The 14,889-nt window shown below is 41.6% G+C and overlaps 1 protein-coding gene across 1 annotated transcript in view; it reads left to right on the top strand.

The window, feature by feature from the left end:
* Positions 1-14,889, top strand: part of TG (thyroglobulin) — a 210,241-nt gene that overhangs the window by 93,992 nt on the left and 101,360 nt on the right. Inside the window, exons 32-35 of the mRNA XM_019547510.1 lie at positions 1,310-1,421; positions 1,998-2,077; positions 3,478-3,621; positions 7,754-7,819. Coding sequence (XP_019403055.1) covers positions 1,310-1,421; positions 1,998-2,077; positions 3,478-3,621; positions 7,754-7,819 — 402 coding nt within the window. The remainder of the gene's footprint in view (positions 1-1,309; positions 1,422-1,997; positions 2,078-3,477; positions 3,622-7,753; positions 7,820-14,889) is intronic.

The following is a 14,889-nucleotide window of genomic DNA, read 5'->3' on the forward strand; positions in this document are numbered from 1 at the left end:
CCTGCCCCCTGGCAGTCAGCTGACCCAATTAGTAGCCATAGCAACTGCCACCTGCTGCCCTAATGAATGGCAGCTAAACCCATTTACTACTACGCAGTAGCAGGCAACCTAGTGCCCTGCTACACACCATTATCTAGTAGCAGGCACCCTGGTGTCCTGCTACAGTGGGCATCAAGGTGTCCAGTGAAATTTAACACTGATAAGTACAAAGAAACAGTTACCGTGACTGTATATACTCAGTGATAGATTCTGAATTAGCTGTTACTACTTGGGCAAAAAGCTCTTCAGATCATTGTGGAGAATTCTGTTCAGTGTCTAGTAATGGTCTAACAGCAAATAAAATCTTGGGAATCATTAGGGAAGGAACTGTAAACAAAACAGGAATACCATTATGCCACAAACCATGATGTTTCCATCTCTTGAATACCTGTGCAATTCCAATCCCCACCTCTCAAAGTGTATGAGAAGGTGAAGGGACCACAAGTAAGGAGTGGCTTGTTTAAGGAGGAGCTGAAAGGACTAGTTCTCTTCAGCATGGAAAAGAGACAACAGAAGAAGGTTATGATAGAGTTCTGTAAAATCCAGGGATGGTTTGGGAAAAGTTAATAAGGCACTGTTATGTACTGTGTTTCATAACATAAGGATTATGGGCCACTTGGGGAAATTAACAGACAACAATACAAGCAAAAGGACGTAACTTTTATATATTGCACAATTAGTGTGTGGAACCCATTTCCCATAGGATATTGTGGAGACCAATATTATGACCAACTTGAAAAGGGAAATAGACTTACAGGGGATAGGTCCATCAGAGGCTATTCAATATAACAATTAAGGATGCAACCTACAGTTGGTGCCTTGGAGCATATGCGAGGTGATGGATCAGTCGACGTACATTTGTTTCTAATATTCTTCATCCAAAGCATCTGCTACTTGTCATTGATCCCAGGCCAGAGGCACCTTTTGTCTGGCCTAGAATGGCAATTCGTACCACTATGGATATAGCCTTTTATCTCTACGCAGAGTTAGGATTAGTGAGTTGAAAACATCTAGTATCATTTGGTGGTCAATGTGCTGGTGATATCAAGTCAGTTCTTACTGGAAAGGTATTCACAAAACCCCCTTGCACTGAGTCTCTCCATCAGAAGTTTTCAGACCTTTACCCACTTTGGACAGTATTTGAATGTCTTTGAGATGTGATCCAGTTCTATCACAGAAACATTGCTTTTGCCCTTGATGTTATGTTTACTTAATAATTTGAATAATGTGAAGCAAGAAGCAACTTTCCTGTGGTTTTTTTCCCCCCCAGTCACTCTAGGAGCAACTGTAAAGAACTTCTACACACGTTTGCCGTTCTGCAAAGTAACAGGAATCGCAGTAAGAAACAAGATTGACCTGAGTGGGAAAGCCATTTCCGATGGGTACGTTTCAACGTGGCTCAGTTTTTGTTATCCTGGGGCCTTGGCCATGTGCAAATGCCAAGACTATAATTTGCCAATGGAGAGAATCTGGCATTTCTGTTAAAAAATATCAAAGAAAAGAATAGCAGTATGTGAAAATAATCAATACAAACCCTAATCACAGGACTTGGAGTGAATTTGTAATGGGTGTAACAGCACTATCTAGTATGCATAATGTAATGCTGTACAGTTACTCAATCAGCCCACTGAAATTTTGGCAATAACACACAAATTAATCTGTACTAAAATTTCAAGTACAGCCATCAAAGTAATGTTCTAAATAACTAGATTAAGAAAGCAAATGTTTATTGACTGAGTTATACATCACAGCTGAGCCCTTGCATATGCAATGCAAAGAACTAGGCAGTGGTCATTTTTGGCAGGTAGTGCAGACTTTCCATAACTCCTCATCACAATGCGTTGGCTCTGTCCTTGGGAGCCTGTAGCCCCTCCATAACAATTGTAAACAAGGCTGTAGCAACAGCATCTGATCAACTGTACTAAACTCCATAGTGTTTCTTCTCCTTTCCCCACCAGGTTTTTTGAATGTGAGCGTTGGTGTGATGCTGACCCCTGTTGCTTGGGATTCGGGTTTTTAAATGGCTCACAGTCAACAGGTACACTTTTCTGATGTTATATAATTTATTGTTCAGTCTATATTTATTATACTAGGCTTTGCTAGTCTTTCAGCTTGAGATAACCATAATAAAATCCTTGCAAGATCTTATCCAGGTCCAAGCATAAGTAACATACCTTCTTCAGGGCCAAAGCAAAGTGTGCTGAGCACTTCAATTCTTATAGCTACCACTGCATGGGAATGATTTCTTAGCAGTGCTCTAGATCTATATTATATATACAGATAGTATTTAGGCAGACTGATAAAAGATACGTTGTTACAATGTATCACTTGCTAGCCCTCTTCATAAGACTTTGCTTGAATGCATAGGGGAATTAGACACCCAGATCTTACTGAAATTAATTGGGAGCTGGGCACTTACTTCCCCTAGTTGTTTGGTAAAGTCTCAGCCTTTGGCCAGATCTTTTCTGTACAAATTTTCAAATTGTCTGCCACTTATTTTTACCTGAGTGTTTGGGGGGTTAATTTGAGACGTCAAAGATGATATTTTCTTCCAAGTTCTATTAGGTATTTGTTTTTCCCTTTTAAACTGCATTCAGAATAAATCCACACATGCCTAAAATCTGTTTATGTAGTCCTCCATTCAGGCAGATTAACAATATTGCACACATTGCCTAGTTCTGTGATCCCATTAAATCCAAACTCTCCCTGAAATATTGTTTGAAGTTCTGCTGTGTTTTTAAACTCTAATTTGAAAGAAAAGAAGAGGGGTAAGGGGTCCAATTTTGCAGATTGGTCACCACAGTTTTCTTTATCTTTCTCACTGATATATGTCATCGCTAGCATTTTAAAGATCCACCACTAATAAACTCACTTGGACTTTTCATTATTGACTGTAGTGGAAGTGATAACAGGCTTTAAATGACAGAAATGCAGTTGTATAGCACAGACATGTAAAAAAGCAGGTGGGCATCTAGGGTAAATGATTTCTGGCTGTCACCAGGCTGCTAACATGATTGTTTGGTTGCTGCAGCAGGTGATATCCCCCTACCCCACTCCCTTCCCAACAAGTCCATTCCCAAGGCAGTTTCCCAGGTCACTCTGCACTGGCAAGGGGATGTCCTGAGCAGTCTGATCATGCTCCCGGTAAAGTTATCACAGAGACTTTCACTGATTTCAGTAGGCTTCAGACACAACCCTTGGTGTCTAGTCCTGTTTCCACTGAAATCAAGGAAAGCTTCATTTGCAACTGCAGTAGGACCAGGATCTAGTCTTAATGCTGTTCAAAGGGCATTTCCCTCCGTGATTTCAGAGTCTTAGGGGTTTGCTTGTTTGCACATTCAATAGAACCAGAGTGTAGACTGAACAATTTCTTAACGATGTTACTTAAAATCTGAGAGCTGCTGCTGTGGTTTGAGTAACTGGACATGTTCCTGGCAGGTGACAAGGTGCTGTGCTTGACGCTGAATGGTTTAGGAATCCAGACCTGTGCTGAGGAAACAAGGAGTGCTTGGCAGGTTTCAGACTGCAGCTCTTCAGATGCAGAAGCCAATACATCCCCATTTGGCTGGTATCGGAAGCCTGGTGAGTAATGCCGCTGGTTTTCCGTTGCAGAGTGTCCTCTGCTTGATAATATTTGGTTTGTTACAGTAATGCCCAGAGGTCTAAGGCTGCAGGACTGGAGCTGATTTGTCAGCAGCTGTACAGACACACAGTAAGAGACAGACCCTGCCTTAGAAGTCACAAGATAAAAAGGCAAGTCAGAAAAGGCGAGGGGGCGGGGAGTGAGACTGAAAGGTCTCTTTTTATACCAGTTTTTACATGTGGAAAGCTGAGGCACTGAGAGGTTAGAGGACTTTCCAAAGATCACACAGAAAGCCTGTGGAAAAACCAGTAGTCAACATGAACTTGTGTCCCAGCTAGGTCCATCACCAAGAAGCTATCCTTCCTCTGCTTCCTTGATCTATAGACAAGATCTATTTCTTGCCCTTTCCATTTTCTAGGCTAGTCAACATTATGACCCAAAAAGCAGAGTTCAGACTCAGGGCTGGTTCCAAAGTTCCAGATTTACATCTGGGGTCTTGGTTTTGACTCATTTCTGGGTAATAAAACTGCATTGTTTTGTTTGTGATGGCAGGCAGGTTGCAAGGATGTCTGCCTTGAAGAAGAAGACTTGCACTAAAAAGCTGAACTACCTTATGATGTCTCTCTGTGTGGCCTATAAAAACAGGCAAATCTGCAGTACAGACATGAGAGAACACATGGAAGGCTTGTGTTGCTGGGGAGTTCACTGAACTCTGTTCGGTTTCGTATTATAGATTTGTTGAGCTAATTACAATGCCACCTGCAGATGGGTTTTTATGTACCACATTTCAGCCAAAATAGTTGAGTTTCTTTATCATCTTCCTGGAAAGTATTTTATTATATTGAGCAGCCTTGTCTGTGCTGTCTGTCTGGGTGCCCACAGGAGTATTCCGTGTGTAGGTGGAGTTCCACTTTCTTGGGCTTTTTATTTAATGCAAGTGAAACTGTAAGAGAAATGAAGGCTTATATGGGTCTGATGCTACAGTGCTTACTCAAGCAGACTAGAGCAGGCCTAAGGCCATGAGTAAGGATTGTTCTCATTCTCCTGCAACCCTGTCAGTATGCTTCAGCAGTGGAGCCTCACCGCTAAACAATAGGGCTCTACAAAGATGCACTGGGCAGCCTATGGGGCTGGGGTGGCAGGAGCAGGGGAGAGTCTTTGTACCAGACTACAGGGGTAGAAGAAATTAGTCCTGCTCCACCCATGGAAATCAGTGGTGATTTTGTTGCCAGTTTCAGGTGCAGAATGACATTTCAGGGTTTCAGAATTCTTGTCTGTCTAATGGGTCCTTCCTGATATTGTTGATGGACTTTCCTGCCCCCTCCGTAGTGCCGTAGTAAGTTTTCATGTCTTGTCTCAAATTGTAAATGGCTGTGGATGAGCTATAGATGGGTGCAGATTTCTTTAAGTCCGTATCAGTGTTACCATTAGCATTTCAGATTATTAGGTCTGAAGCATTATTAAGACTGAAGTATTGAGCCGCTAATTCGTCAACATTTATATTACCTGTATGCTTTGCCTTTTCCATATTTCAGCTATGGAAATTAGAGTGATGAGTTTAGGTTTATTAAAGATTTGTATTGTTTGGATCTTGTTCCCCTGTGCTGAGTCTCAACCTGACTTAGTACATCCTCTGGTGCTCTATGGGGAGCAGTGCTTGCTTTGGCAAGAAGCTGGGGTACATGGCCTAAGCAGTCATCTTTTATCTATAGCCTCTAGGATGTGTTCGTAAAGCAGACTGGGTGGTGAGTACAAGCCAACTCCTGCTTTGCAGCATCACAGCATAAACAAAGAACATCCCCCTCATCAAAACTTGCCTGGCAAAAATGCCAAAGAGTTGATTCTTGTTTTGTTGTTGGTACATGGTTATAGTCTCAATATTCTTTACTCCCTTGTGTGCAAGAGGCAAGGATTTCTTAGGATGAGATGCTCTTCATTGGGTCCTTCCTTCTATTCAAAAGGTTGTTGAACTTTAACCGAACTACATAGCTGTCCCAATAAAAAATATCACCCTGAGAAATCCTTGCCTCTCATAATTTCTGGACCATCACAGCTATGACATCACTCTTCTATTACTCCCTAGTCTAGTTTTAGGAAAATAATTCACACCTATAAACGTATTTAGAAGTACTAGTACCGTTTCAGATGGGGAGGTGAGGCATTGTGAGGCCCTAGATCACAGTGGAGGATGGTGGCAGAACAGAAATCTGAACCCAGGTTCTCCAGGTCCTCAACTAGGCCCCTAACTTGACCATCCTTTTGCTTCTCAGATTGTTCTTCTTGTTGTTAACAAGAAGCCAGGCTTTATGTCTAGAGAGTGCTTGTTTCTTCCAATCTAGGCATTGGTCCTATGGGCACAGGACAACAATAGAAGATGTCGCCTACTCACTAGTTAGTGTAACTGAGGGCAGGCTACAGAGGCAGCAGCCCTGGTTGCTACCTTTGGGTTTGGTTGCAAAAGCGACGGCCTTAATCATCACAGCAGGACCAGCACTGCCTTAGGCACAGAGCTGTTCTGCTATGCCTTTCCATCTACTTTACAGAGAGAGGAACTGCAAAGAAGAGCTTCTGGTGCAGACAAAATAGAAGTGGAAGAGATATGTGAACTAGCGGCATATTTTATTTTAATAGGGAGGAAGTTTCAGAAGTGTTTCCCCCCAGTATTGTTCAGCACAGCAGAAATATGCACAGATGTTAATGCAAATAAAGATATTTGCAGACAAAAATTTGTATCGGTTATGCAGGTGTGTTCCATCCATGGCAATAGGAAGAGGAACAATTTTGAAAGTGCTGAGACTGAAAAAGAAAATGAATGAAATCTGGAAAAAAAGCCTTATTCACTAAAGCTAGTAGGAGTTTTATGGCAATAAGGGCTTCTGGATTTAGCCTGCTATGCAAGATTTCTTTTGTTGCAGAAAGGTATTCAAATCATCTTGTGGCATTTTCACAGTAATTGAGGTGTGAGATGCCTACTGTTTGCATAGCGGAGGCTGGTTAACAGTCTGACTATGCGCCTTGTTACATGGTCATTTTGGGCAGCTCCTGGAGCTCTTGGCCCCTAGATTAGCTGCATGTTAACACCTGAAACTGGCTTTAATCATTCATTAGGTGGCTTAAGGTCACCCCACTCAAGGGCAGGATTCTGTCTGATTCATGCTACTCAGCTTGTGCTACACTAAGGTACAGCCACTTGGCTATACCAGTGTAAGCACCCAAACCATCCCCCTCTCCCCTGCTGGGCTAGATTGGGCCCACTGACTCCCTGTCCCATCCCAGATCCCTGCCCCTGGTGCCTGCTTCCTTGTAGTTGACCACACTCTCTATCCTGGGAAGCAGGCGAGGAAGGATTTACCTACATGTCCTGCTGCCACCACCTCTGCTGCTGCTCTCCAGGCTTGGCTCAGCCTAGAGAAGAGCTGCAGCTCAGCAGCTGTGCCAGTGGCCAGGCAGTCAGGTTAACCCCTCCCTGCCCACTCCCCTGGGACAGACAGTGGAGGAGGGCATAAATAAGTGGAAGCCAGGGGGTGGGAGGAGTCCCAGGGGTGGGGGGTGGCAAGAATTGGGAGAGGAAGGAGTAGGAGTTTCCAAAGCACATTATCCTCACTACGTTTTGTTCTGCTTAGTACATGAATGTTACAAAGAAGAGAGAACAAGCCAATACACTGGTCTCCGCTTTATCATGAGGTGGCACCTCTGATTTGATTTTTGTAGAAGGTGCCTTGTGCTGGGTTCACACTTTAGATTATCCAAAAAAAAAAGGAAAAACCTTTCACAAATATCTTCATGAATAAAAACAGCAGCAGGAGCTTCAGGTCACTGTCGAATCATCTCATTTGTTACCTGTAAGTAGGTTGCCTGTAACAGGTACATTCTTGGTGTTTGGGAAAATATTAGCCAATACCAAGTTTCATGCATTAAAACCCAAAAGTTTATTCATCTGAAAGTTCATGCTGGAGAATGCATTACCTGCATTGTCTGTCCCCTCCAGACAATGTTTGGAGTGCAAATACAGATGTCCCAGCTGCATTTGGTATGTTGGTGTCCTATCACCAGAAATACAGAGGTGATTTAACTGGTTTTAAAACTGTCTAATCTACATTGGTATAAAAAGTTATGTCTATTTTTCTTTAGCCAACCTGAAGAGAACCATTCCCAGTGTGTGCCCCCCTGTTCTTTTACCTCTAAAACCAGAGAATGGTAAGTGTCTTTATATAGCATATGTTTTACCCAGAGAGCTGGTGGCATCTCCATCCTTAGAGGTTTTTAAGGCCCAGCTAGACAAAGCCTTGGCTGGGATGATATAGCTGGCAATATTTTACAGTTAGGGTGGCCAGAATCTGGAGCCAGCTTCCCTGGGAAGTTGTCCTTACCTCTACCTTGGGCAAATTCAAGAGGAGGTTAGATGATCACCTGTCTGGGGTCTTATGAACCCAGCATTCATTCCTGCCTGTGGCAGGGGGTCAGGCTAGACAATCTGTTCAGGGTCCCTCCTGACCCTAGCTACTATGAAAGTATGAAGCTGGGAATGGTCCTGCTTCGAGCTGGGGGATTGAACTAGATGACCTCCTGAGGTCCCTTCCAAACCTTATTTTCTATGATTCTATGGTATTAGGGAAAATAAAAAAGTAATAATACCTTCATTTTCATTGGACTTTACAAAGACCCTTTGGATAAGTTATGTTCTCTTTCCTTACTCTGTACTAAGAAAGCATGTAGTTTCTTCATCCTGTATCCTTTCATGGAATACACTTCTGTCACCCTGGTAACTATATGGCATGATTAACTTCTAGAACTCATTGTCACAATATGTCATTGAGACCAAGAATTTAGTAAGTTTCAAGAAGAAATTAACAAGCGTATGTGAAATTCAAGAAGAAATTAGCAAGTATAAGTGTGGGGGACACCCACAGTTAGGACTTCAAAAGGCTATAAATATTCATGGTTGGTGCATAAGCCAAGCACTGAATGATGAGTCTTAGAAGACATTATTGTCTGGTTATGGAGTTTACTTCATCGTCCTGTCATGCACCTGGTTTTGATGATGGCAGAATTTCAGATTAGACAGACCATTAAGAATCACTGTGTTACTGTGCTGAAGGCTTTTGCCAAACAAGGGGCTCAAAGCAAGGTTTCAGGTGATATATAGTAGTATGTAATGAGTGAAAACAATCGTAACAGGAATGCAAAGCTGAAATTTGTAAACCCGTTCTTTTCATATACCACTTTGTGTTTAAAAAGACAGCTTCTTAAAAATCCCTTTTGAAATCGGTGAATGTACTCTAGTTTAAAACTCAAGTAGGATGTTGGTGAATCAAATCCTCCAATAGTTTGGTCTGGAAAGATGAACTACTTATTACTATGAGATAAAAAGACAGTGGTAAATTAGCATGCGCCTGCTGCTCTTTGCTAATTGCCCATGTGCATGCTCTTATCCCACAGTAAATGAAAACTAAGCAGTAGTAGTAAATTTGCTCTCAGTGAAAGAAGGCCGAAGTGCCGTGGGTTAACCTTCAAAAAATGGGGCAAAAACATGCATGTGGGTAGATATTACTAAGCTGCTTATGCATGATAAATCCCTGCTCCTTTTTGCCCTGGAGTAAATTGTTCGTATGCCTGTACTCTTTAGTTCTTCTCTTGTGGTTTCCTGTGAGGGTGGAAAATTATTACAAAAAATAGTATTTTTTGAATGAGTCAAAAGTTGCATAAATATTGTGTATTATGTTTCAGTTATTATTGATGTGATGTAATTTGCCAGGGTATAATCCGTTTCCATCATGAAGTCTTTCCATTCAGGTTATGAGAAGCTGTTGTTATTTTTAAGTAAGTGAAATAATGTTTGTGAGCAGTACTATAACTAGGGGCACAGATCCCGGGTGTCAAGTTAGGAGGGGCTCTGGGATTGCCCCCACCCCGGCAGCATTGTCATGCTGGGAACTCCAGAACAGTTCCCAGCTGCTGTTTCTTTAAGAGTAACCAGGGTCAGGATGGGCAGAGCATACACAGTGGCAGCAGCTCAGGCAGGACAGGTTAGAAGCGTTGCATTTTTTTTCCTGGCACAAGCAAAAAATGCTGTTATCATCTTTCCTTATTTATAATACATCCCGCCCCCCCAATATGCACAGCTGAATTTGTGGGGAACGCTGCATATGAGAAAATATGGTAAACAGATGCGTGGTCAACTTCATATATACCTGGAAAGAATCTAGTGAGCTATATCATAGTAAATCTACAAATGACAAATTACATTCAACCTGTGAAAGGCAATACTGTTAGTGGACTGAGTTGTGGGATGGAGTTTGCTCTGTGTGGGCTTTGCCAAGACACTTAACCTCTTTGCTTCCATTTCTCAGTCTGGGAAAAGAGGATAGTAATAGTGAGTCATCTCCCGAGAATAAATTAATATGATGAAAGGAACACTTTACAAACAGTTAATGCAGTTTGTTAGCTTAGGGGCTTTGTCATTGTTAACATTAACTATATGTGAATTAAACTTGGTTGAAAGGTCTGTGCAGATGTAGGTTTTGACCGATTCATATCTCTGCAATATAACAAGAGGAAAGATGTACAAAGAAATGACTGGTGAAATACTGAAATGATGTAACAAGTGTTTCTGGTGGATAAAGATTCAGACTGGCAAATTCCATCCCTTTGCGAAACTGTCTTTCCCATGAAAATCCTCAAAGAGGAAGAGTTTTATTTTACGTGTTCTCTTCCTTTTCTGAGCATCTAGAACTTGCCTGTAAAGAAGTTCATTTAATTCCATAATAATTGTGGCCTTATAATAAGTTATTTCCACTTCTTTCTATCAGCGCTGTTTTCCAAACTTTCAAGACAGACTTTCATTTGCAAAGGTCCTGTTAAATCCCTCCATGACTTGAGGCAGGCAAGGTTCTTTGGGTAGATGTGATATCTTTTGTTAGACCAAGTGAGTAGTTGGGGAAAAAAGTTCTTAGCAAGCTTTCAGGCACAGTCACCTTTAGTCAGGCTTAGGGAGTCCAGTTCACTGCAGTGGAGGGTTATTTCTGAATGAGATAACTTTGATGACATTGAATGGGGAACTGTGCATGGATAGTTTCAAGTGAAGACCATGATCCCGAAAGAGAGGACAGCTGTTATTTTCAGACCGTCTATGATGGAAGAGCTAGCTTAGTCTCGTCACAGCCTGCTATTAGTTATTTGATTCAATTTTACTATTTTAAATTCAAAGTTAGTCAACTGAATTTGTGGTCTGAGCCTGGGTTAATATTGATGTGAGTGAGAAGAAAATCAGGCCCTTTGTTTTTATCTAAAAATGACCCCCACAGCCAGTGGAGAACACAATAAAACAGGGATGCGTTGTAGAGAAACCTGTAGCTCTTCCATATTCTGCAAGGGTTTAGTGCTGCTGTTGATGAACTTTATTACCTAGGATTTGAACCTCTAGTGTTTTATGTTCTCATTTACCACCAAAGTTGAAAATAATGGAGGGGTCAGATATGACTCTTGAGGACAAAATCCTGCTACATAACAGTTAATTATGGGACTTGGAAACACGCTGTATTTGTGGAGAGGGCAAGCTTCGTTCTTATTGTGCCATGAGATTCATTAGAAATATGCAGTATGTTCACAAACTAAATGTTTGTGTATACGTATATGTGTACTTGTGTGTGTTTATATAAACGTGTGTACAAATATTCAAGATATAATTAGCCTCATTCAAATCAGCCAGGTAATCAGCTGGCAAAAGCAGTACACCAGATTATCAGCTGATGAAATCATTCCAGTTGCATTAAAATCAGTAGAGCTAGGTTGGTTTCAATAGCTGAAGGTCTGTCTATTATAATACTATATGATGTTTAAAAATCAGCAGTTCTAAGTGGCATCTGAAATACTACAATTTTCTTAACAATCTTGGATACGGCTACAGTGACTTAGATCCAAAGGTCACCAGTTAAAAAGCCGTGATTTATTAGGGGTTGCCATGCGGTGGTAGCTATCTCTTGTGTCTGTCTTATTCAGAAATATGATCCTCAGGGATCAAATCTTACAGATCCTACTCTAGTTTAAAGTCAAGGCTCCAAATCCCACCCCCAGCACATGGTGGGGTAAAACCCTAGGCCAACCTGAGAATGGACTACATGACACGAGGTCCTTCCCATCTCCATCTTATATGATAATGGGAGTTTTTCTGAAGAGGGGACTAAACAACTGTTTTTGGTTTTGGCTTCATAAGAGTAACCTTGCCAGCCAGTTTAGACTGTTTCAGGCCAGATGCCTCCAAACTCGTGGACATGTAATAAAAATTGGGTGCACCACAGCATCCAGCTGGCAGAGGGAGCTGTATATTAAGTGCCCAAGCGAGGCACACAAGGACAGTAGAAAGTTGAAGGGAACAGAGTTGATCAATCCCTTCTCATCCTCTCCGCTCTACTTTGTGTCTCACTTTTTTTCCTCTTTTAATGCAATTCCCCCCCTGCACTGATGGCCAGCACAAGCAAGCATGCTTATGTTCTGCTGCAACTTAAGTGTCAGTCAGGGTTTGTGCTGATGTTTTGCAGTGAACAAACCCAATGTCAAATGGCCTGATCCTGGTTCCTGTAAGGAATCCCATTGACGTCAGTGGGGCTGCATCCTTGGCAAATAGATTTTTATTGGACTAAAAGGCTGGGAGAAAGCGAAGAACTTGTGGAAGCAGCCTTACGATATGTGGCATTGTCCCATTCAGTCCGAAATGGGAAGCAATGCAGAACATAGCGTGACAGGGCAAAAGTCTCACTCGTTATCACCCAGGCTTGTCTCATACTAGACTACTGGGTGAATTTAAATGATCCATACTTGTATCTCTTGCCACACTGATAAAAGGCCCATTTTACAACCTGTACTTGCAAAGTAATCTTCATTCGGACTGGCCCTTCTGACCATTCAGGATTACTTATATGTGCAGAGGTAGGCTGCTGAAAATTAGTGAGCTCTTCTGATACCTTCCCCGAGTGCCATGAGTATGTGCGAGGTGTAAGAAAAAGGCTTCTTCAACCCCTCCTCGGATGTAGTTGACAGTATGTAAGCTAGAGCCCCATATAGAAAGTACAGGTATAGTGGAACGTGCGTTGAGTAGCATGTTTCTTGTTGCTGAGCTGGGTTTGTAATGATTGAGTCTGGATAGGTGGAGTTCGCCCTTTCTAAAAACAGCTTGTTGTCAATCCAGATAAACATCTGTTGCACTTGTGTGATTGCTCTGTGCCACTTACTATAACAGGCACTCCTGAAAGGAGGCACAGAGCTCCCATTTCACATCTGTGCAGCCAGGTTGCTGTGCTTCTAAATGCCATAAATAACATCTGTGCATGTAGGTTAAAGGAGTCAGAAGCATGATTATAGGTATTATGTGGAAAGTTTAGGAAAGTGGCTCGTTCTGATTCATTCATATCCAAATAGGCTGGCAAAAATATGCATAAACCCCATTTTTGAAAGGAAAAATTTCTGAGAGCTCAGCTTCTGTTAATAGTGCTGGTTATGGAGAGTTTTAAAGAGCTGGTAGTGGCCTTTTTGGTAAGGTACTTTGAACTCTGCTGGCGAAAGAAGCAAATAAGAGTTAGAGGGTGGTATGAGAGGAAGAGCCAGTACTATTAGGCCTTGCATTATGAAGTTGAAGTCGTATGTTATATATAATACATCAACCATGTTGCACTGTCACCAAATGTTTTCCAGCAATTAAAGAGATGTTGCTAGATACCTGTGAATCTGTATTTTCTAATAAAGTTAAAGATAAGCAGATTAGTTCTGGGAGGGGAGGGAAGGAAAAGCTAAACCTTCTACAACTCTAACTAAACTGCTTTTGAAGTTCAAATTTTTTTTTTTTTTTAATTTGGGGGTATTTTTGCTATTCCTAGTTCCATGGTAGAGAGAGTAGCTAAGGGAAAAGCTGTTCCCATGATATTTGTGGCCAGAAATCTCACTAGGAAACCTGTTTTCACGATGCCTTCAACTCAGTGTTGCAGATGCAGGAGGTAAATGCTTTGGGGATGCAGTTGAGTTGTTGTGGTGTCGTGTTTAAGATGTATCTGTTTTGCATTTCGTCTCAACCAGATGAATTAATCCATCCTAAGCTACATGCTGCTACAGCCAGACTACGACTGGTACCCGAGATGGCTAGGTCTATACACTACAAGGCAATTGCTTTAACATATGCTTAATTTCTTTGGCTTTTGGATTTTACATTGACGTGTCCAGTTTAGGTAACTGCAACCTTGACTATTATATAATTATGTTGGTGCTTAATTAAGATACAATGTGATATAAAATTGTAGGATGTGAAGGGGAGATACGATCATGTTATAGAGCAACTATCCAGACCATTTTGCTCCCAATCTTTCATGAGTCTTATGTACCCACAACTGATGTGTATTTTACTTTTAAATCTCCTCTTCACTGCAACAGAAAATTAACTTGCCGTCTTTGGTGGAATGGCAATTGAAAAAGGCTCGTACTGACTGATCATAGTTCAGGGGATCTTTGCTCTGGGTTTTTTGGCTTGACCTTTTACTATAGAATCATAGAAATCACTTTCAAAATTCAATGATAGAGCTGTCTTGAAAACTTTCTCAAGGTGCAGGGTTTTGCTTTTCAGGGAGGGTTCTGGTTTAGCTCATTGTAAATATGGCAACTAGATATGGTTTGTGAACTGGGGAGCCAGATCATTGTATGTCCTTTGAACATGTACATGGCATGCCCAGAGGTTTTACTCTAAACCCATCTCTTAGCACTAACTTCATGTTTTTCTGAACTGGCTTCGCCATCCATGTAACCGGTATGAGTCTACTTCCTGACACGAAAATGGATTTTCAAATGCATGCAGTATTTACCTAACCCTGTTCCTACTGAAGAAAATGTTGAAGCCCCCATATATTTTGACTTTGTGGCTTGGTTGCTTGTGATAGCTGGGGACTCAATGACCCAAGAGAGAGCCCCTTCCACTCCTGGGTTCCTATGACTTCCATGAACTAGAAGGAGGCTGATGTGAACTTTTTTTTATTTTATTTTTTTTCCAAATCACTCTCTCACCCTTGCATACTCTAACAAAAGAGCATCTGAAAGGCAGAGACCCTCTCTGCGTGGGACATCCATAATTTTACAATAAAAGCTACAGAACTGTCTGGATTCAGGCCACTATAATTAAGCAATGAAAGCAATTGCTAGAATGTGGCTAGGAAGGGCAGAGTCCAGCCTATATATAAACCAGTAATCTCTACCATGCTCATTAGGTGCACTGTGTATGTTCAACAAAATAG

This window comes from Crocodylus porosus, unplaced genomic scaffold, assembly GCF_001723895.1.
Source record: "Crocodylus porosus isolate Cpor-Errol unplaced genomic scaffold, CroPor_comp1, whole genome shotgun sequence".
Classification (NCBI taxonomy): domain Eukaryota; kingdom Metazoa; phylum Chordata; order Crocodylia; family Crocodylidae; genus Crocodylus; species Crocodylus porosus.